Genomic DNA, 20,430 nt, shown 5'->3' on the forward strand with positions numbered 1-20,430 from the left:
CAGGCGCCGTTGGGGCCATTGGCGGCGCTGCGCTGCATGCTCTTGTGCGAGAGGCGGATCACACGCCGCGTTGTGGGGGTCCACCCTCTGCTGGTCCGCCTCCGGCGGCACGAACCCAAACACCAACAACACCAACAACCGCGCCGCTCGTCTCCTAGACGCTGACGACGACCGTGCACGCAGTGGAGGGTGCATTTGCGTGGGCGAATGCAGACACCTCTTTCATCTTCTTGACCTCCAACTCCTCCCCCTCTTCGTTGTTGTTGTCGGGCGTGATGGCGCCGAGGGCGCCGGTGGTGCAGGCGCACATGGAGTGCGCGATCGACGTGTTTGAGGCCGCGAGCATGGTGGAGGTGGCGGCGAGGGGCAGGCTCGGCGAGATGCAGGAGAGGAAGATGGCAAAGGCGGAGCAAGTGGACGAAGCGGGCGTGCGGAGGTGCTGCTCCTTGAATAGCAACGACGGGTGCCCAGTGCGCGCGCCGGAGCACAGGGCAATGGTGGCGTGGCATGATGGGGAGACCGCGTCATGTGGGGCATCGGCGCGTTGGTGGGGGGCGGATACTCGCGGGAGACATGCCATTGCCGGTGAGGAGGATGGCACTGACGAGGGTGATGATGTCGATGCACCGCGATAGAGCTATTAATCATTGTGGAGATAGGTGCTGCCGCAGGCTAGGTTACGGACTAAGCCAGTAACCTTCCCACCTGCAGACACCTGGCTCCTGTGATGACAGTCAAGCAAACACGGCTTGCGAGTCTTGTGGGTAGAGATGTGCCGGACGATGGTTGGCCAGATTGAGTTGTGAAGGTGAAATCGAGCGGCCGGGAGGAGGTCGTGGAACAAGGGGCAAGAGATCGTGCTCGGACGAGGGGTCTGACTCATCGGAGTCGAGCTTAGTCACAGAGAGCTCAGAGAGCTCAGTTACGGGGAGCGCGTCGAGAGCGGCGGTGGTATAGCGTGGGTGGGTGACGTTCAGGTGAAGGAGGTATGCAAGGCGGTGGCAAGATGTGTCCTTGACTGTAGTAGATTTTTGTCAGATATTGTCACTCGAGGATGGGCAGGTACAACTCACTGAATCTCGCAATGTCGTGGTACTGCACACAGCAGTGCACAACTGAGGCAATCCGCGACCAGCGGTGGCCGTCTGGTGTCCTTTGGACGGCCCAGGCAGGGTGGAGGGTTGGCATTGAGACCCGTGGCCGAGTGGTCGAGCGGTGGGAGAGGGCGGCACGGATATGGCGACGGGACGTGCACGCGCAGGCGCACGGACATGAGATGTGCGCAGCTCAGCCGATGCGTTGGGCGCGATACCATTGGCGAGCCAGCTGAGGAACGCATTATAGACGCCATAGAAGAGCCTCACAGTGCGTGGGTCTGCTTGGCGCAGCTCGCGGCGCATGCCCTTCAAGCTAGGAGAGAAACAGCCGGCGTTGGTAGATTTGGGTGTGGGGAGAACAGGAGTCGCTGCTGGAGTGGGGCCGGAATGGGTGAGGTAGCCAGGGAACGGGGTGGGGAAGGTCGCGACACTGCTGGGGATGCGGAGGCGGCGTTCTTGGAGGGGGCAATGATGTGGGTGTTGCCCACGAAGCAGGCTGCACACGGGTGGCGGGGAGGAGGGGTGTGTCGGCCTAGGTGCAGTGAAAGCCTCGGAGGAAGGGCTTACCATTCTTCCCACACCACACCCAGGGTTTGCCCTCCTTATCGTCCCTGCCATTCCGTCTAGGCACCACAGGTACTGCAGAAGCCCTCCGGATAAACGAGAGGTGCGCAAATCTGTCGGAGAGAACTGAGGTGCATGATCTGCGAACAGAATGAGATCAGTTGGAAAGGAGGACTAAACCACCACTATACCTGAAAAGCATTGCGATATTACATGTCAGAGGTTGGAATGGGATTCAGAAGGTGGAGAGGTTGTCGTGGAGAACGAGATGTAGATGAGGAAAGATAACTTGTAGATGATCGCTCTCGATCATCTACAAGCGCCCATGCCGTCTCCGTGACAGCACTGCTGCTCCGCTGGCGCGCCTGCGCTTGCCTTCCTTCCGCACACCGACTTCCACACCCTCGTTATCATTACCACACGCTCCCTCAAATAATGTTTTCTTCATCTCCATCTCCTCCCGACCACCATGATCCCGACTTCAATGCATTTTTCCAACAGCCGACCTCGGCTAATGCCGGGCATTTTTCCACTCCAACCGGCAGTTCTGGGTTCTCGACACCCACCCACAGGTCCCACCCAAGTGAGCACGAGTTCGAGCTTTGTGCAGGTTGGTCTCTGACACACATGATTATTAGGATTCTCGTCTGGCACCATCCCGCATCTGTCTTACACGGATTCTGGGGGGCAATACATGTAAGTTGCCTTGACTAAACTCCGGCGTTCGTACATCTATGTTTACGGCAGAGAACAGTTCTCGTGCATTTCTCTTGCAACCCACGACATGCTTCTCGCCAGCAAAAACACGGCATATACGTGTCTTCATGCCGACGCCGAAGTCGCATCAGTACTTCTTGCGAACGTCTAAAGTGTCTAAAACGTCTAAATTTTAGACAGAATTTAGTTAGACATGTTAGAACATTTTAGATGTTTTAGACATTTTAGACCAGTTAGATATCTAGAGCAACATGAATTGGCAAGAATAGATAAGAACAGTAGTTGACAGATATAGACTACTTTAACAACTCAAAGCTATGGTAATCTATATAACAGTTAACATAGAATGACTTAAAGCTACGTAACATTTGTCTATAGTCCCAGCCCTTTTTCAGTGTTCTAGTACCAAAGTAAGGAATCAGATGGCATGAACGAACTATAGAGTCAAGTGGAATAATGTCAATGGCCTGTTGGTTGTTCACCTTTTCAGGCTTAACCACCCACATGCCAGTTAGAGCATCTATAGTATCTAGAGCTAAATTAAACCACTCTACAAGAGCACATTCAAATAGCTCGTGCCCAACAGTAAATGAGAAGAGCTCACAAAGTCTTGCCACAACCATGCCACCCATCACATCATCTGCATCTCTAACCTGCACTAGAACAGTATCATATCTAGGCCCCTTGTTTTGCCAATCTGCACTACACCGAATCATCTCTGAATACATGCCACCTGGAAGGCTTAGCTCACTAGGAGCAAAGTAGGTGGCATGTGCACAGGAATAGAGTGACATCCGGGTGTCAACATCTATCCATGGACAATCCTCAAGAGGAACCACCTCATCCAGATCATCAATGCCCTCAAACGTTTGAGCACGTACAAACCGACGGACTCGAGCATAGAAGTCTGGGACCCCTAACCTCTCGCCTAGTTTAGTAAGGCGTGCACGTGAGACTGAATAATCCATTGAGTTGGGAATCAAGTTAAATCCAAAAGGCACATACTTGGACGTGCAGGAAATGTGACTTCTGCAGAGGCATCTACTAGACGCAGAGGTGGTGGGTCACGTGGAGGGTAAGGAGGAAGTCTTCCAACCTAATGATAACTAGTGAGTGTAGTCGAATGCAATCTTACAACTGACATACCTCACGCATTGCCCAGTCAGTGATTTCACCCTCGAGAAGGCCAGAAGATCCAAGAGCAGCCCGTAGAGCATTAAGCTTACTGAGGCGCACATTACGTTGCAGCATCTGTGGCAAAGCATCATTGCGGTTGGATGCTCGCCATGGACGCTTGACTGCCTCAATGTGCTTTGACTCCGTAATGGAAGTACTTAGCCCATTGAGAGAGCCAAAGCGTTCAATTGCCTCGCAGTAGTGCTCCAAGGCGTGTTGCCGAGGCAGGAAAATGTGCATCCGCACGCCCGCATCGATAAACACTGTCCGACGGATGCAAAACTCCTCGAGCAAGGCCTCCATGCGATCAATGGTGACAGAGGTGTGCACTGACAGGCGAGCAAGATATGCAAAGTCTAAAAAGACTCGCACACACTCAATCACATCATCAGGTACAACCCCGACCAGCGCAGGTAACAGCACCTATGACAAGAGTGAGCATGAGAGAACACAAGATACCATGTGCACTTACCTTCATAAGTGCCTTTGAGTCATCTCCTGTCCACTGAGTGAAGTTCCGTCCTTGAGGCAACCTGCGCAAGCCAGAGAAACTCGGCACAGCAGCAAGTCTGTACATGTATGAGCTAACAGTCTCTATATATATAGAAAACTTACCGTCGGTCTAAGCCATCAAGCTTTCGCTTGGCTTCTGTCTCCGAGTCAGAGGTCAACACAATGTAGTCCTCAATCCAGGCAACCAAGTGATCCTTGGATGTTCCCTTGACAAGCTGATGCAGCAAGTCTGGGGTAAGGAGCTCATGGATATCGGCACGAGGAAACGAGTATGTGAACGGCTACACAGTGGTAGTTAGCATTAGCATAACGGGGTCACAAGTGAACTCACTGATATGTCTTGCAGGAGACCGAACACATCCCAGAGGGTTCCTGGATCAAACACATCTTGCAAGTGCTCAGTGAGATCTCGAAAGCGAGGTAAACCTTTATTGTCAAGCTCATCTGGGAAGGCTAAGCACCTGATCGGGGCAGACTCGTGTGAACAAGTGAACTGAATGCGCAAAGGGTGTGACTCACTTTGGACACCAGCCTTGTACTATACCACATACATCTACTTGCTCGGGGTAATCAGCCAAAAAAGGCCCAAGCTCAAAGATCGCCTGTCGCCAATGTTGGTCGGGACACTGCAAGAGCATCGGCTCATGCATGTGAGGTCGAAGTGGGGAAAGGATATGTGTGATGATAGTATGGTAAACCTGTTTGCGGAACAAGCGGAACTCTTTGTCGTTCATATCTTCTCGTGACCCTGGTACACAGAGCGTAAGCATTGGCAATGAGAGTGGACACACCATATACCTTTGATGATGGGTAGGAAAGCTAGAACAGTCACCGCATCGGAGTGCGAGCAGCGCACGTCATTGTGAATGTTCCCGAGACTTGTATAGAGCGGGTAGTAGGCTCGGTTGCCAGTACCGACAGAAACGGTCGTCTTATCGGCACCTAGCAGGACCGGCGTCAGCATGGCTCCCTGCGGCTCGAGAGTCTCCGGATCCACGACTATCTTATCCTAGTCACAATGTGAGCGCACATAAACGGCCACGATGGAGGAACGTACTGCCTGGTCCCATGCCCATTGACCGGTCATGAGATTTGAGTATTCTCGTAGACCATCTGCATTGAACACCGCCGTCGGGGTGTTGTCCCAGTGCCCGTTGAGCTCTGGATTTGCTGCCATCCCGCGAACCGTCTCAATGATATCTCGGTGATGCCCGACGTGGGCTTCACGCTTCCATTGTGGACTGTTCTCATCGACTGGACCTGCCCAGCGGACCGAGACGGTGATGAAGGGAACATCGCCAATGGTGATCTGATCAATTGTGGTGACAAGGTCTTCGTATGACTTGAAGAGCGGGTCGACATCATGTCCTTGCAGAATGTTCCGTGCACGGATGTCACGGAGGATGTCGTTGATGTCGGCCTCGGACCCCTGCATTTTCGCGTAGGTGTTGTATGCGAAATCAAAGGCCGGGCGGTCTGAAAACGGCGCGGTATCGGGATACATAGGTGGCGGAGGCGGTGGAGCATTCCCCTCGAGTGGGACACCGTTTTGGTCACATGGTTGGCCTGAGTAGGTGTTATTAGCGGCAAGAGAGGTGATCAAATGGAATCATACCTGAGAGAACAGGGTGTTCGTAAACAGCGTTCAAAGGAGCCGGCGGTTTCGGATGGCGATGATGGCGCCTCCAATGTTCCCAGTATGCACGGCGAGTCGGGAACGTATGCGGACAGTACGTGCACTGGCGGATCATGTTCGAAGAACGTGCGGGCGTCGTAAGGACGGGTGGGGGCTCAGGGGACCGTGCAGGCACAGCAGGACACGGAGGCAGTAGGGAACTGAGGGTAGGAGGAATGGTGAGAAAGGGCAGGTATATCGGCTACGGGGAGCGCACCTATTTCAAGATCGTGCGTGAGCCGTGCAGAGCAGCGTGGCAATGTGCAGCGGGCTCGGGTGGGCAACGGGCTCGGGTGGGCAATGGAAGAACGATGGACGACGACCGATGGGTGCAGACACTATGGGACCGTGTTGGACGACGTGGCGCAGGTGTACACGCGGACGACGCGGTGATGCGGTGGCGTGGTACGTGTGGACGACACGGGTTGGGTGTATAGCGCGGCGGTGTGGGACGGGTGTACAATGCGGAACGGGACAACGTGGTGGCGTGGGACGGTTAGAAGGTGCACTACGATTTGATAGTGAAAGCGTACAGGACGGCACAAGGTGGTTGAACGGCACAGGACGGTTGAACGGCGCGGTGCGGTTGTTCACACGAACATTCGCTTGGGCTGATGCTGATGGTGGTTTACGAAAGGTTGTGGATGGGCTGATAGGGAGCGGCGGAAGGTCAGACATGGGAACACGACATAGCGGAACAAGCACACACCTGGAGCGCAGTTGAGGGGGTGGGACACGTGGATGGCCGGGTGGCGGGGCGCTGTTTGATGAAGTGGCGGCGGGTGCGGTTGGACAACACGTGCAGCGGGACGGCGTAGTGAGGCGTGGCTAAACAGCACAACAAGGTCGGATGGGATGGAGGATAAGGGGACTACCAGGCGAATAGGGTCTCCTGTGGGCGATTGGTAGGTGGTCGTCCTTCAAGTAGGCACGAGAGAGGTGTCTCAGACGATAGGCAGTGAGAGGAGAGACGGCGGAGAACGAGGCAAAGTGGGAGTTAGACACCAGATGCACGGCTTACACGCGCCTCCGACGTCTGAGGCGCCCCGGAACTCTCTCACCGCCCACTGCCAGCGGGTCAGTCGAAGCATGCGCCGGCGCGCCGCCTTATCTCCATCCGACAACAACAACCCTGTTGTGGAACGGACTCTGGACTTGCCCTATGTATTATTTTTCGCCATTTCTCTGCCTTTTCTCTACCTGTTACTATATTGGAAGGTCGTTCCCGCGCTTAAGCGCCCGTGTCGCGCCCTCACTTAGCACTTGCACTTCGTATCCTAGCCCTCATCTCGACCTCCTGGTCTTTGTGGGCTAGGTGAGTATCTCGATTGCCTGTATGTATGTAGAGCTATTTTAACCTGGTCTTTGTGGGCTAGACATCCCTTGCGTGACTCTAGTTTGCGTTTGCTTTGCGCCTAGTGCCAGCGACGCCTCTGCACCACCACATCGAGGTCATTCAACCTCTATCCATACCCATCCACACCTCCCTCTCCTCCGATTGGCGTTCGCGGCCCGCTCCCGCGTCAAAGGAGTTCCTCCGCATGACGATCAGACATGACGGCCGCAAGATCCATCTGGATCAATGCGCCTACCTCAAATCCGTCCTTGAGCGCTGCAAGATGGTAAACGCAAAATCCAAGCCCACACCTCTACCGGCTGGGTACATTCCTGAACCCAACGACCAGCCTGTGAACCTCGAGCGTCGCGCTGAGTTCCAAATGGTCATCGGATCACTTCTATACCTCATGCTCGGCACGCGCCCAGACATCTCGTTCGCAGTTACCAAGCTAGCGCAATACGCCGCTAACCCATCTGAAGATCACCTGACCAAGGCCAAGTACATCTGCCGTTACCTTGTCGGCACTCAATCGTACTCTATGGTCTACGACGGCGACTCGGGGCTTGGCATGGTTGCTTTTGTCGACTCCGACTGGGGCACTGATCCTACAACTCGCCGCTCTCAAACTGGATACCTCGTCAAGATGGCTAACGCCGCCTTCTCCTGGCAGTCACGTGCGCAGAACACTGTCTCGCACTCTGTCACCGAGTCCGAGTATATGGCTGTAGACGACACTGGACGTCAAATCGTCTATTCGCGCAATGTCCTCGAGAAGATCTATTACTTCCTCGAGCCTGTACCACTTTCTAGCGATAATCAGGGTGCTATCTTCCTCGCCTCGAACCCAGTCACTGAGAAGCGCACCAAGCACATCGACATTTGCTATCATTATATACGCGAGATCGTCGAGGCGAAGATAACCCCACCGACCTCTTCACCAAGAACCTGGGGCCTGACAAGTTCCTTAAGTTCCGCCCTCTTCTAGGGCTTGTATTCCACCCTTAGGCCTCTCACGCCGGGGCGACCATTTTTATGGCGGCCCAAAAAGACTGAGAAAAACGCTACCACATAAAGAAAAGAAAATGTTTGCCTTTCTCTGGGCCCAAAAATTGTCCCAGAAACTTCGTTCTTTTTTTATTTTTATTCTTGCCTTTCTGTTAGTCTTTCTGTGACCTCCACTTTCCTTTTTTTGTGGGCCGCAAAAAAAAATTTATTGGCGGCTTTATTTTACTAATTATTCCCCCATGGATTTTCTTTTTTTTGGATCAACCATAGAAATAGCATTTCTAGGACTCGTCTCCCGCCCATCCCCCCGCCCGTCTCCCGCCCGTCTCCTGCCCGTCTCCCACCCATCTCCTGCCCGTCTCCCGCCTGTCTCCTGCCCTTTGCCCACTCGCCGTCCATTGGTCGCCCGATCGTCAGGAAGACACCATTTATTGGTAATTAGTGAGCGGGCAACACGTCTGCATAAATCTCAAGAACTCAAGCCACCGCCAGGTAACGGGAGCTCGGGCTACCATCCGCTCACAATCGCAGGATGTCCATCGCGCGCTCGATCGAGACAAGGTCAAGGTCGATTTTGACTGCCACGCACCCGGAGCGTGGCAACCTCGGCTTTTGTTTACCGCGCGTCGCCGGGGGTCACTCAGAAACCACTGTTCATGTCTCCCTCCGTGCCACACCGGTCGTTTATAATAAGCTAATAAGCAGTCCTTCAACGGTTGCACTTGGTATGCCGGCTTCGGCGCCGCGCGGCTCAGCCCCGTATGTCCCGGGTCTGCGGGACGGCGATCCAGGACGGCGATCCAGTGTGCTACAACCTGTAGTTGTCGAATACAAATCCGGATTTGCTGTATATTACGAGTGACGAGTGCGACAGGTCGCAACACGCTCGCGGCAGAGGTAGTACCTTGGACACGTCAGCCAAAGTGCAGAGAATCTCATGTTACGCACGCACCTCACGAAGTTCGATGTCCGAGCATGATTACTTCGTGGATTGTGGGGCGGGTGCGGATTCGTGCGTGGATGAGGAAGGAAAGCGCTGATACGCATGCTGCGCGGTCAAACACAAAACAACGGTCGCCGTTCGAGTCGAGGCTTGATGTCCGTGATCCCGGTGACGTCTGAGAACTCCGCCCATTCGACTGCCTTGTAGCGGACGACGGCGGAGATCGCGCGTTCGAGCGACCGCACGCCGGCTTCGCGAGTGTAATGTGTCGCGATGTGCAGGAGCGCAGAGTCGGTGAGGGTGATGTGCTCGGGGGTGAGGCCGTTGGCCTTGAGCTGCTTGGGCGGGAGGAACTTCCGTGCGATGTGAATCTTCTCATCGTAGGTGTAGCCTAGAGTGAGGTCTCACGTCAACAGCCGGGACAATCGTGAGAAGGGGTGCGACTTACGTAGTTACGGATGACGCCATGCTCAACGCTCCCGGAGATGGATGCCTGCTTGATGAACAGCTCTGTTGCGCGACGGAGACGTTGGTCAGGGCCAGCAGCGGCGAGGTAAGCTGGGGAGAGAACGCGTCAGAAATCCCGTACGCTGCTACCCTGGCCAGAGGATTAGACACAGGTTTCCATGTTTCAGGACTTTAGCGGGGGTGGCAACACAAACACCGGCCGGTGCTCGCTAATCTCGCAGAGCAGGGTCGAAGTCAATGTAGAGTGAGAAGAGAGAACCCACCGAGTTTGTCGTCGTACTCGACCTTGTTGATGCCAGCGACGATGACGTCCGCCATCCATGGTGTCTTGTCGTCTGAGACCTCCTCGATCATATGTGATATATTGAGATACACATCCCGACGGGATTGCTGGTTTGCGTCTTGTGTGATGTAGTCGAGGAGCTTGGAAGCCGCAGACTTGAAAGGACCAATTGCCTCGTGCGAGGGACAACCATCCTGGGCAGGGAAATCGACGACGAGCTCCAGGAGCTCGTTCGGCCCGACTCCAACTGGTGTGGGGTCGAGGTCTGGCAAGTGGATCCTCGAGAGGCCTCGGAGTGTGACATGGTAGAACCGTTGGGGACCTCTCGAAACGAGACGGACGACACAGACGACGCGAGCCCCAGGAGTGGAGGGAGTTGGAGGTGGAGATGGGGACTGTGCCGACGGTGTGTTGCGGGGCGGGGTCGTCGTCTAGGTCCCACCCCGGTCGGGCGAGTCGTCGGTCGGTTGGTCGGTTGGTCGGTTGGTCGGTTGGTCGGTTGGTCGGTCGACGGTTCAGGATCTGGGTTGCCCGTCGATGCTCGTTCAATATACCCGCCCAAGAAACAACGTACCTGTACACCGTCCGTTTTTCGCCATCCGCTCTTGCCCGTCCGTCGTCCGTCGTCCGTCGTCCGTCGTCGTCTGTCGTCGGAGTCTGCCGCCATCTCCGACTGTCTCCCGACACCCTCTTGTCGTCCGTCGTCCTGCGGTCTTGAGGCAGCCCAAGATGGCATATGGCAGAGGGGCCGCAGGGGCAGCCCTCGCCGCCATCATCCGGGGGCCCCGCCGATGGACGGAGCCCTACGCTCAAGGAGCTCTCAGGTGGGGGCGAGCCTCCGTACCGTCAGCACTCCGAGCACCGGTGGGAGGTCAGGATATGACCGTCGCTCCCGGGGCGTCTTCCAAGAACATCGAAGGGCGGGGCGAGCGTGCATGAGAATAGTGTAGGAGGTGGGGCAGGGATTCGCGGGCACACGCGCAGTGTCTACTCAGAGTCAGCGGGACCACAATGGAAAGAGGTGGGAATCAGTGCGCACCTCGACAAGTCCAACAACGTATCCAGAGCCACAATTTCTCCGCGAGAGGACCGGCGACGATGTTGGGTTGGCGGTGGGTGGGCAGAGGCTGGGGGAAGGTGTCAGCGCGCAGACGGGGGCGGGAGGTGCGCAGACCTTCAACGAGACTGGCGGACGTGGGGCGGGGGGCAGAAGAGCCTGGCCATGGGGGTTTGTTGAGAAGGAAGGCAGGGGACGAGGACGAGCACCGGGACGCGGGCGGGCCAGCGGGTCGCGCTGAACCGTGCGGCGCGGGATCTCCGGCGCTCCCGCTCTCGTGTGGTCGCGTCGGATCCGTCCCTCCTCCCCTCCCGAAGCTCGCTGCCTGCGCTCCTCGCTCGCCCGCTGCCTGCGCTCCTCGCTCGCTGCTTGCTCTCCTCGCTCGCTCGCTACCTGCTCGCGCCTGCCCTCGCCAACTGCCTTTGCCCGCGGCCCGCACTCCTGCTGCCATTCGCGCCGTCTTCGCGGCGTCCCGTCGTCCCCTGCCAGGTCCTTACCAAGCGACCGCGCTATCGAGCGGTGAGCCACCTCGTTGGGCTCAGCACAAGCGCGAACGCTCAGGCTTCAACAGCCACGGACATTCCTTCGAGAGTGCGGAGTGGTTTCCCGCTCGACCCTCCAACGCTCCTGGCAAAGTCTCGGCTTCGAACATTTTCCACACCCATGTCGTTGCAAGATGCACCGTGTGCACTCAAGGGAGCCTATCGTGCCCTGTCTATGTGCATGGACTGCTACCGTATTTTTCCCGATCTTCGTAAGCCAGGGAAGCTCAAGAAGACGTCCAATCAACACAAGCTGGAACTCGACCTGCGCGATTCTTGTCGGTTCATGAGTTCGTTCTCATCCTTCGAATTCCAGTTTGGTGAATATTAAGTCCCAGACAGATATCCGGAGTATCACCGACAGAGAACCGTCATTCCACGACCATGATCGTGCATCTTCTCCCACAGGCGAGCGGGCTAACTATCGAAGAGTGTTCAATCGGAAATTGGACCAGGCGACATATGATACAGACATTGTAAGTACCAATTCACTCACCACTTCGCACCCTCTGAATTCCACGTGGCTCTCCCGGTTTTTGTGGCAGGGAGTTGCTGCCAAGTATCTGCTCCCACTTCTGACCCAAGAGCGAGAACACATCTTCAACACCCAAGTGTTGTTCCGCAAGCCCGCTGTCCACCACAGGGCCACTTGCGGTATGCTTGATTTTGTAAGCTTGGGAGTTAACTTTGATGGCTAATTGGTGGATAGATGGGTGTGCTGGTGACATTCTGACTCGCGCTTGGTTCTGTATCATATGTGGCGCCGAGCTTTGTGGATATTGCTTTGAAGTGTTGGCACACACATCTGGAGATGTAAGTCAGCACGTTCTCAGTATGCGGTTCGCTTTTTTCTGAGCTCAGGTTAAGTTTTTAGATGCGAAGCTATGTACTAGCGAAGGTCTTCCAGCACACACTCAATCCACATTTCGTCCTATGACGCGATTCTCAGTGGCAGACCTAGACGGCATCATTCTTGCTATGAACCAGATTGTTGAGGCAACGTGAGTCCGTTGTCTATGTTCCTAGCAAGGCTTAATGAGCCCATTTTAGCTCTGATCGGAACACCTGTTCACAACCGGGACGAGCTCTCGGTGCACCTCTACACGTTCCCACATTCGAGGATGAAAGGCTTGATTCTCCTCTGTTTCTTGCAGCGTGGGGTCGCAACATCCCGGTGGTTGTCAAGGGCCTTGCCAATATTCAGGGCTCTTGGCATCCGGATGTGTTCATCACAGAATGCGGCAGCGATCAAGTCACACCCGTCGACTGTATCACGAACTCTGAAGTAGAGCACCCTTGCACGATCGCAGAGTACTTTCATGCTTTCAAAGAAGGTTGGTTTGAGAGCCCACGGAAACTCAAGGTTTGCTCCGTTTGTATGTTGCATGACCTAACATATTGACATTTTGATAGGATTGGCCTCCAGCAGAGTATTTCCGCAGCAAGCTTCCTCAATTTCACGAGAGCTTTGTCGGTGCACTCCCTCGAGGCGCCCAAGATGTTGCTTTGCCGTCTGGTGTGCAAAATCTTGCCACATTTTACCCTTTGAATGGAAACACGCCAGATCTAGGTCCGTCCGAGTGTTTATATGTTTTTTTCGGAGCTGATCCTATCTACAGGCCCTAAACTGTATATCGCAACTGGTGATCCCAGCAACTCTCACGGAACGACGAAGTTACACCTAGATGTGACTGATGCAGTCAACATCCTCACATACGCCCCCGAACCCTCTAAACCCGCAGCAGTTTGGCACCTCTTCCCTCCAGAGTCTCTTGCCAGTCTTCGACAGTACCTGCTAATTATCAGTCAATGGTCAGAAGCAGATGGAGACCCCATTCATTCTCAGCAGATTTATGTCACAGAGGATATGTGCACGGTCCTGAAATTGCAGTACAATGTCCATGTGGTCAGGATTGAGCAGTATCTCTCTGATGCTGTTTTCATCCCAGCCGGATGGGCTCACCAGGTACGCCATTTGTTCTTCTTTGCGCGTCAGCCTCACCTTCTCAACATCGGCAGGTCCTTAATGTCCAGAATGCTATCAAGATCGCTTGCGACTTTGTATCTGTGCAAAACCTCAGCGTGACCGCAAGCCTCATGTCTAAACAACGTGAGCATCGCATCAAGACTAATGGACACGGTGAAGATATCTTGCAGCTCGATACACTTATGTAGAATGTGTGGCAGGCATTGATCGCTTTTCCTCCATCGTTGTTATCAACTGCAAGGGGTGGAGATGTTGAGAATCAGGTGAGGCCAAGGTCGCAGTTTGGTAGCTGAGAAATTATAGCTAACGCACGTTCTCTTCATTAGCCGCGGGCTCAACATGTATCGGATTTGCAATCCGGTGGCAGTACTAGCATGCAAAGCTCAACAGGCCCGTCACGTCAAAAGGACCGCCAGAGAAGGAGAACTCGGTCGCACAGGAAGAAGACAGTCATTCCAAACACCCACGACTTTGATTGTTTCCATCCTCACTGTGATGGTAGTGGGTTCACTCGGGCGGGTTTGCTCTGCCATCTGTGAGTCAACTCAAGATTTTGCATCTGCTTTTAATCATAGTTTCTTTTGCAGTCATGATCGACATCCGGGTACACTCATACAGGGGAAGAGTACAACACCGCTGACTCGAACGACGTCCTATCCTACAGCGGATCGCTTCCTGTCAGCCTTGGAACACTATGTGCAGCCGCAGTTCCGCGAATCAGTACGCGCACATCCTCGTTGATTGTGAAGTCCATGAACCAATATTGGTAGCACACACTGTATTCTTGATTTTCAAAGTACCGTCAGTTTACCAATTTGTCGAGAAGCCTATGCATTGGGAAGTCTCCACTTACTATAGGCAGCGTTCTTCGTCCTCATGGACCCGCGAGCCTACGAAGGTTTGGAGGGTCGAGCGGGAAACCACTCCGCACTCTCGAAGGAATGTCCGTGGCTGTTGAAGCCTGAGCGTTCGCGCTTGTGCTGAGCCCAACGAGGTGGCTCACCGCTCGATAGCGCGGTCGCTTGGTAAGGACCTGGCAGGGGACGACGGGACGCCGCGAAGACGGCGCGAATGGCAGCAGGAGTGCGGGCCGCGGGCAAAGGCAGTTGGCGAGGGCAGGCGCGAGCAGGTAGCGAGCGAGCGAGGAGAGCAAGCAGCGAGCGAGGAGCGCAGGCAGCGGGCGAGCGAGGAGCGCAGGCAGCGAGCTTCGGGAGGGGAGGAGGGACGGATCCGACGCGACCACACGAGAGCGGGAGCGCCGGAGATCCCGCGCCGCACGGTTCAGCGCGACCCGCTGGCCCGCCCGCGTCCCGGTGCTCGTCCTCGTCCCCTGCCTTCCTTCTCAACAAACCCCCATGGCCAGGCTCTTCTGCCCCCCGCCCCACGTCCGCCAGTCTCGTTGAAGGTCTGCGCACCTCCCGCCCCCGTCTGCGCGCTGACACCTTCCCCCAGCCTCTGCCCACCCACCGCCAACCCAACATCGTCGCCGGTCCTCTCGCGGAGAAATTGTGGCTCTGGATACGTTGTTGGACTTGTCGAGGTGCGCACTGATTCCCACCTCTTTCCATTGTGGTCCCGCTGACTCTGAGTAGACACTGCGCGTGTGCCCGCGAATCCCTGCCCCACCTCCTACACTATTCTCATGCACGCTCGCCCCGCCCTTCGATGTTCTTGGAAGACGCCCCGGGAGCGACGGTCATATCCTGACCTCCCACCGGTGCTCGGAGTGCTGACGGTACGGAGGCTCGCCCCCACCTGAGAGCTCCTTGAGCGTAGGGCTCCGTCCATCGGCGGGGCCCCCGGATGATGGCGGCGAGGGCTGCCCCTGCGGCCCCTCTGCCATATGCCATCTTGGGCTGCCTCAAGACCGCAGGACGACGGACGACAAGAGGGTGTCGGGAGACAGTCGGAGATGGCGGCAGACTCCGACGACAGACGACGACGGACGACGGACGACGGACGACGGACGGGCAAGAGCGGATGGCGAAAAACGGACGGTGTACAGGTACGTTGTTTCTTGGGCGGGTATATTGAACGAGCATCGACGGGCAACCCAGATCCTGAACCGTCGACCGACCAACCGACCAACCGACCAACCGACCAACCGACCAACCGACCGACGACTCGCCCGACCGGGGTGGGACCTAGACGACGACCCCGCCCCGCAACACACCGTCGGCACAGTCCCCATCTCCACCTCCAACTCCCTCCACTCCTGGGGCTCGCGTCGTCTGTGTCGTCCGTCTCGTTTCGAGAGGTCCCCAACGGTTCTACCATGTCACACTCCGAGGCCTCTCGAGGATCCACTTGCCAGACCTCGACCCCACACCAGTTGGAGTCGGGCCGAACGAGCTCCTGGAGCTCGTCGTCGATTTCCCTGCCCAGGATGGTTGTCCCTCGCACGAGGCAATTGGTCCTTTCAAGTCTGCGGCTTCCAAGCTCCTCGACTACATCACACAAGACGCAAACCAGCAATCCCGTCGGGATGTGTATCTCAATATATCACATATGATCGAGGAGGTCTCAGACGACAAGACACCATGGATGGCGGACGTCATCGTCGCTGGCATCAACAAGGTCGAGTACGACGACAAACTCGGTGGGTTCTCTCTTCTCACTCTACATTGACTTCGACCCTGCTCTGCGAGATTAGCGAGCACCGGCCGGTGTTTGTGTTGCCACCCCCGCTAAAGTCCTGAAACATGGAAACCTGTGTCTAATCCTCTGGCCAGGGTAGCAGCGTACGGGATTTCTGACGCGTTCTCTCCCCAGCTTACCTCGCCGCTGCTGGCCCTGACCAACGTCTCCGTCGCGCAACAGAGCTGTTCATCAAGCAGGCATCCATCTCCGGGAGCGTTGAGCATGGCGTCATCCGTAACTACGTAAGTCGCACCCCTTCTCACGATTGTCCCGGCTGTTGACGTGAGACCTCACTCTAGGCTACACCTACGATGAGAAGATTCACATCGCACGGAAGTTCCTCCCGCCCAAGCAGCTCAAGGCCAACGGCCTCACCCCCGAGCACATCACCCTCACCGACTCTGCGCTCCTGCACATCGCGACACATTACACTCGCGAAGCCGGCGTGCGGTCGCTCGAACGCGCGATCTCCGCCGTCGTCCGCTACAAGGCAGTCGAATGGGCGGAGTTCTCAGACGTCACCGGGATCACGGACATCAAGCCTCGACTCGAACGGCGACCGTTGTTTTGTGTTTGACCGCGCAGCATGCGTATCAGCGCTTTCCTTCCTCATCCACGCACGAATCCGCACCCGCCCCACAATCCACGAAGTAATCATGCTCGGACATCGAACTTCGTGAGGTGCGTGCGTAACATGAGATTCTCTGCACTTTGGCTGACGTGTCCAAGGTACTACCTCTGCCGCGAGCGTGTTGCGACCTGTCGCACTCGTCACTCGTAATATACAGCAAATCCGGATTTGTATTCGACAACTACAGGTTGTAGCACACTGGATCGCCGTCCTGGATCGCCGTCCCGCAGACCCGGGACATACGGGGCTGAGCCGCGCGGCGCCGAAGCCGGCATACCAAGTGCAACCGTTGAAGGACTGCTTATTAGCTTATTATAAACGACCGGTGTGGCACGGAGGGAGACATGAACAGTGGTTTCTGAGTGACCCCCGGCGACGCGCGGTAAACAAAAGCCGAGGTTGCCACGCTCCGGGTGCGTGGCAGTCAAAATCGACCTTGACCTTGTCTCGATCGAGCGCGCGATGGACATCCTGCGATTGTGAGCGGATGGTAGCCCGAGCTCCCGTTACCTGGCGGTGGCTTGAGTTCTTGAGATTTATGCAGACGTGTTGCCCGCTCACTAATTACCAATAAATGGTGTCTTCCTGACGATCGGGCGACCAATGGACGGCGAGTGGGCAAAGGGCAGGAGACAGGCGGGAGACGGGCAGGAGATGGGTGGGAGACGGGCAGGAGACGGGCGGGAGACGGGCGGGGGGATGGGCGGGAGACGAGTCCTAGAAATGCTATTTCTATGGTTGATCCAAAAAAAAGAAAATCCATGGGGGAATAATTAGTAAAATAAAGCCGCCAATAAATTTTTTTTTGCGGCCCACAAAAAAAGGAAAGTGGAGGTCACAGAAAGACTAACAGAAAGGCAAGAATAAAAATAAAAAAAGAACGAAGTTTCTGGGACAATTTTTGGGCCCAGAGAAAGGCAAACATTTTCTTTTCTTTATGTGGTAGCGTTTTTCTCAGTCTTTTTGGGCCGCCATAAAAATGGTCGCCCCGGCGTGTCTGTCTTACTTCGCTGATGCGCCTTTATTACGGCTGCTCAGCGAGGGGGGTGTTGAACGCGGTAAGTACACCGCGGACTACGCGTGAGAACGCTTGGCATACTCGGCCGCAGGCCGCCGAGCAGCTCGGCTTACCTAAGAGTGTCTAGCTGTATGACGCGCCCTACGGAACGCCACTGCATGGCATGCACGTCTCCAATTGTGCATCCCCCGTTCCAGAGAGCTATCTCTGGCTACTCTATGATACCGTAGTGTAGCCCCGTTTCTTTGCTCTCGTTTCAGCCTCTCTCGTGTACTGTACAGTAGCACCAGCCACTTGTTCGTACCCTGTATACATACCCGAGTATCCCGGCCTGCTAATACACAGTTCCTTTTACTACTACACTACGTGCGAGACCTCGAACAGGCTCTACTAAGCTACAGGTGACATGTCGCGCCCACTAGCGTGAGGCTACCGTCTCAACAACAGGCGGTGGCTAGCACGGTAGCTACTACACGATTACCCGATAAGTGGCTCGCCCGACGTTACACCTCCAGTGGCGAGCTCCTTGAACAATCTTCGCCGGGCCTTTGCCAACAGAGCCCCTTCGACGACAGGGTCCAGAGACTCGTAAATCACCTCCGTTCCGAGTTCTTTCAGCCGCACCTGCCCTTCCAGAGGGAAACCAACATAAATCAACTTGTCCAGCGGCGCGCGTCGCGCGTGTCGTGCACGCAAAGCCTTCTCCAGAGCGGGATAGTGCGGCCGGAGAAAAAGGTCGAAATTGGTGCAAGAGATTGTACGCAGCGACGGGCACGGGACCGCGTCGTTGTCGCCGGCGGGGGTGAGTGCGTTCCAGAGCGCCTCGGCTGTCCCCTGGTCGCTGTCGAAGGCGAGCCGGGCGAGTCGAGGGAAGGTCTGGAGGGCCTCTGTCCAGCACCGCTCATCGATGTTTGTGGTGATCTTGGATCCTCGGATCTCCACGTCCAAGATCGCGTTGCATCCCAACTCGTAGACGAGCGGAGGACGGCGGAGAGCACGGGCCAGGCCGGCATGTTCTTCTCAGGCAGCGCGGTGACACGGAATTGCGAGTCCGGAGTGCAACCCTGTAGGATGCACTGGGGGTAGCCTGCTTGGGTGAATGTGAGGCTAAGGTCGGTGATGGATGAGAGGGAAGGAATGACGTGGGAAGGGTGTGTTGGGAGGATGTCCCCGAAGAAGTGGCGGAGGTCATGGCCCGGGCTGTATGCGTACTCAATGTCGACCAGTTTAGCATGTGGTACGGTGAAAAGCGCCAGGATGGACGGTGTCTCCCGCCAACCCAATCCCTCCAGGAAGATGTTTTCGAGGTGTGGCAAGACGACGTGCTCGCATTGCTCTATACTGCTGGTCATCCAACCGGGCGAGCGGTACATGCACAACGTCTTGAGTTGAGTCGTGGGACGGAGCAGTTGGAGAAGGTTGGGGATAGGAAGATCCTCGCACACTCCCTCAACAACGGAAAACACGTAGATCCCACTGCCATCCAGTTTCCCACGAGAACCTCAAGTGCCGGGATGTGTTTGGAATCGAAATTTATCAGGGGGTCGACTGGGTTGGACATGAGCGACCTCGAGACAAGCTGCCTCAACTGGGGAAATGTGGCAGAGCTGAGGAAGGTTTGCAAAGACTGAGTCGGGTGGGTTGATGTTCCGATCATGGCGAAGGAGGAGAGGAATGGGGTATGGGGGTGGAGAGCCTTGAGCAGGTAAGAAATGTCCGGAGTAGAGTCGATTGCATGAATGATGACATTGATGCCAACGCCAGTGGAGAAATGGAGACAGAGGTCCATCCAGCCCGCTGCGTAGGCCCCCGGCTGGACGATGATGGTCCTCCAAAAGCTCTTCTCAGAGACGACGGTGAGGTTCCAATGGCGGCATACCATCCATACAGAAACCAAGGGCGAATTCTTCCAGGCCAACGTAGGCGTGTTTCTGACGCTTTCGACAAGGAGGCTGAATGTGGGGGAGGGAGGAGGGACAACGTCTCTGAAGACTCCGAGAAGGATCTCCTGCGGGATAGTGTGGATTGGAGAGGGGGATTCTGCTTGGTTGATCATGGATGGCGGAGAGCGACGTGCGCAGTAACTGAAGGTGTCGCCGACACCGTCTTAAAGCTGACTGGTGACCCCGCAGGCGCACCTCGGAGCAGGGATAAGATAAGGACTCTGCTACCTGCGCCTCTCCCGCCTTTTGTTAGAAGTCGGACGGCTTGGACGGCTTGGACGAGGAATAAGATGCAATCGATACGACGTGGTTGGTCCCTATGGGCACCAGGAGGCGAGTACAGACGGACGCGGGGGAGAACGAGGTGGTGGGGAAGGGCAAACGCGTGAGGCGAGTGCAGGACGAGGGACGGCGGCTATCTACGCGATGACTAAGCGCTGGTACCGTACGACCGAGCTTGCTATGTATGCGCCGTGCGGGCAGATTCCAACACCTTTCTCTCCAGGAAGCCTACATACGTGCCCCAGGGATAAGGGGAGGCGTCTCAAAACTGACGGCGGAGGCGGAGGTACTGAGGCTACGGCAGCGTGCGGCCGCGCGTCGCTCTCGCAGCTGGTGTGCACGGCCGAATCGGCATCGCGCCCGCCGTCTGGCGCTGCGAGAGTATTTCCAGAAAAGAACGTCCTCACGACCGACATCCACAATCGACCTGACTCTGCGACCCACCACCCTCGAAGACAACTGAGGGCGAGCGCGCGAGGAGACCGTCGTTGGTCGGCGTGCATGTCGTGTATCAGCCGACACTCGGTGTACAGAAGCACATCGTGTCGCT

At 56.0% G+C, this 20,430-nt stretch overlaps 4 protein-coding genes across 4 annotated transcripts; 1 reads left to right on the forward strand and 3 right to left on the reverse strand.

Moving 5' to 3' along the window:
• Positions 1–2,674: 2,674 nt before the first annotated feature.
• BXZ73DRAFT_54076 (uncharacterized protein) lies at positions 2,675–5,818 on the reverse strand (the record flags this gene model as incomplete). Its single annotated transcript, XM_048021109.1, has 9 exons — positions 2,675–3,382; positions 3,525–3,977; positions 4,027–4,123; positions 4,170–4,348; positions 4,399–4,528; positions 4,587–4,815; positions 4,866–5,066; positions 5,121–5,633; positions 5,683–5,818. 9 exons carry the CDS (start codon positions 5,816–5,818, stop codon positions 2,675–2,677), a joined length of 2,646 nt encoding a protein of 881 aa, XP_047873147.1.
• Positions 5,819–9,142: 3,324 nt separating this feature from the next.
• On the reverse strand, positions 9,143–10,447 carry BXZ73DRAFT_106033 (uncharacterized protein; the record flags this gene model as incomplete). The annotated part of the gene is made up of 5 exons (XM_048016486.1): positions 9,143–9,420; positions 9,486–9,587; positions 9,761–10,069; positions 10,131–10,302; positions 10,355–10,447. The coding sequence occupies 5 exons, from the start codon at positions 10,445–10,447 to the stop codon at positions 9,143–9,145; spliced, it is 954 nt and encodes a 317-aa protein (XP_047873148.1).
• Positions 10,448–12,517: 2,070 nt separating this feature from the next.
• BXZ73DRAFT_54039 (uncharacterized protein) lies at positions 12,518–13,554 on the forward strand (the record flags this gene model as incomplete). Its single annotated transcript, XM_048021104.1, has 4 exons — positions 12,518–12,742; positions 12,793–12,949; positions 12,999–13,345; positions 13,399–13,554. Coding segments are annotated over 4 exons (885 nt in total), but the record flags the coding sequence as incomplete, so codon positions are not given.
• Positions 13,555–18,132: 4,578 nt separating this feature from the next.
• BXZ73DRAFT_81234 (uncharacterized protein) lies at positions 18,133–19,711 on the reverse strand (the record flags this gene model as incomplete). The annotated part of the gene is made up of 3 exons (XM_048023464.1): positions 18,133–18,621; positions 18,654–19,103; positions 19,157–19,711. 3 exons carry the CDS (start codon positions 19,709–19,711, stop codon positions 18,133–18,135), a joined length of 1,494 nt encoding a protein of 497 aa, XP_047873150.1.
• Between the last annotated feature and the right edge of the window lie 719 nt (positions 19,712–20,430).

The sequence above is a fragment of the Epithele typhae genome (assembly GCF_022376455.1).
Source record: "Epithele typhae strain CBS 203.58 chromosome Unknown BXZ73scaffold_75, whole genome shotgun sequence".
NCBI lineage: Eukaryota > Fungi > Basidiomycota > Agaricomycetes > Polyporales > Epitheliaceae > Epithele > Epithele typhae.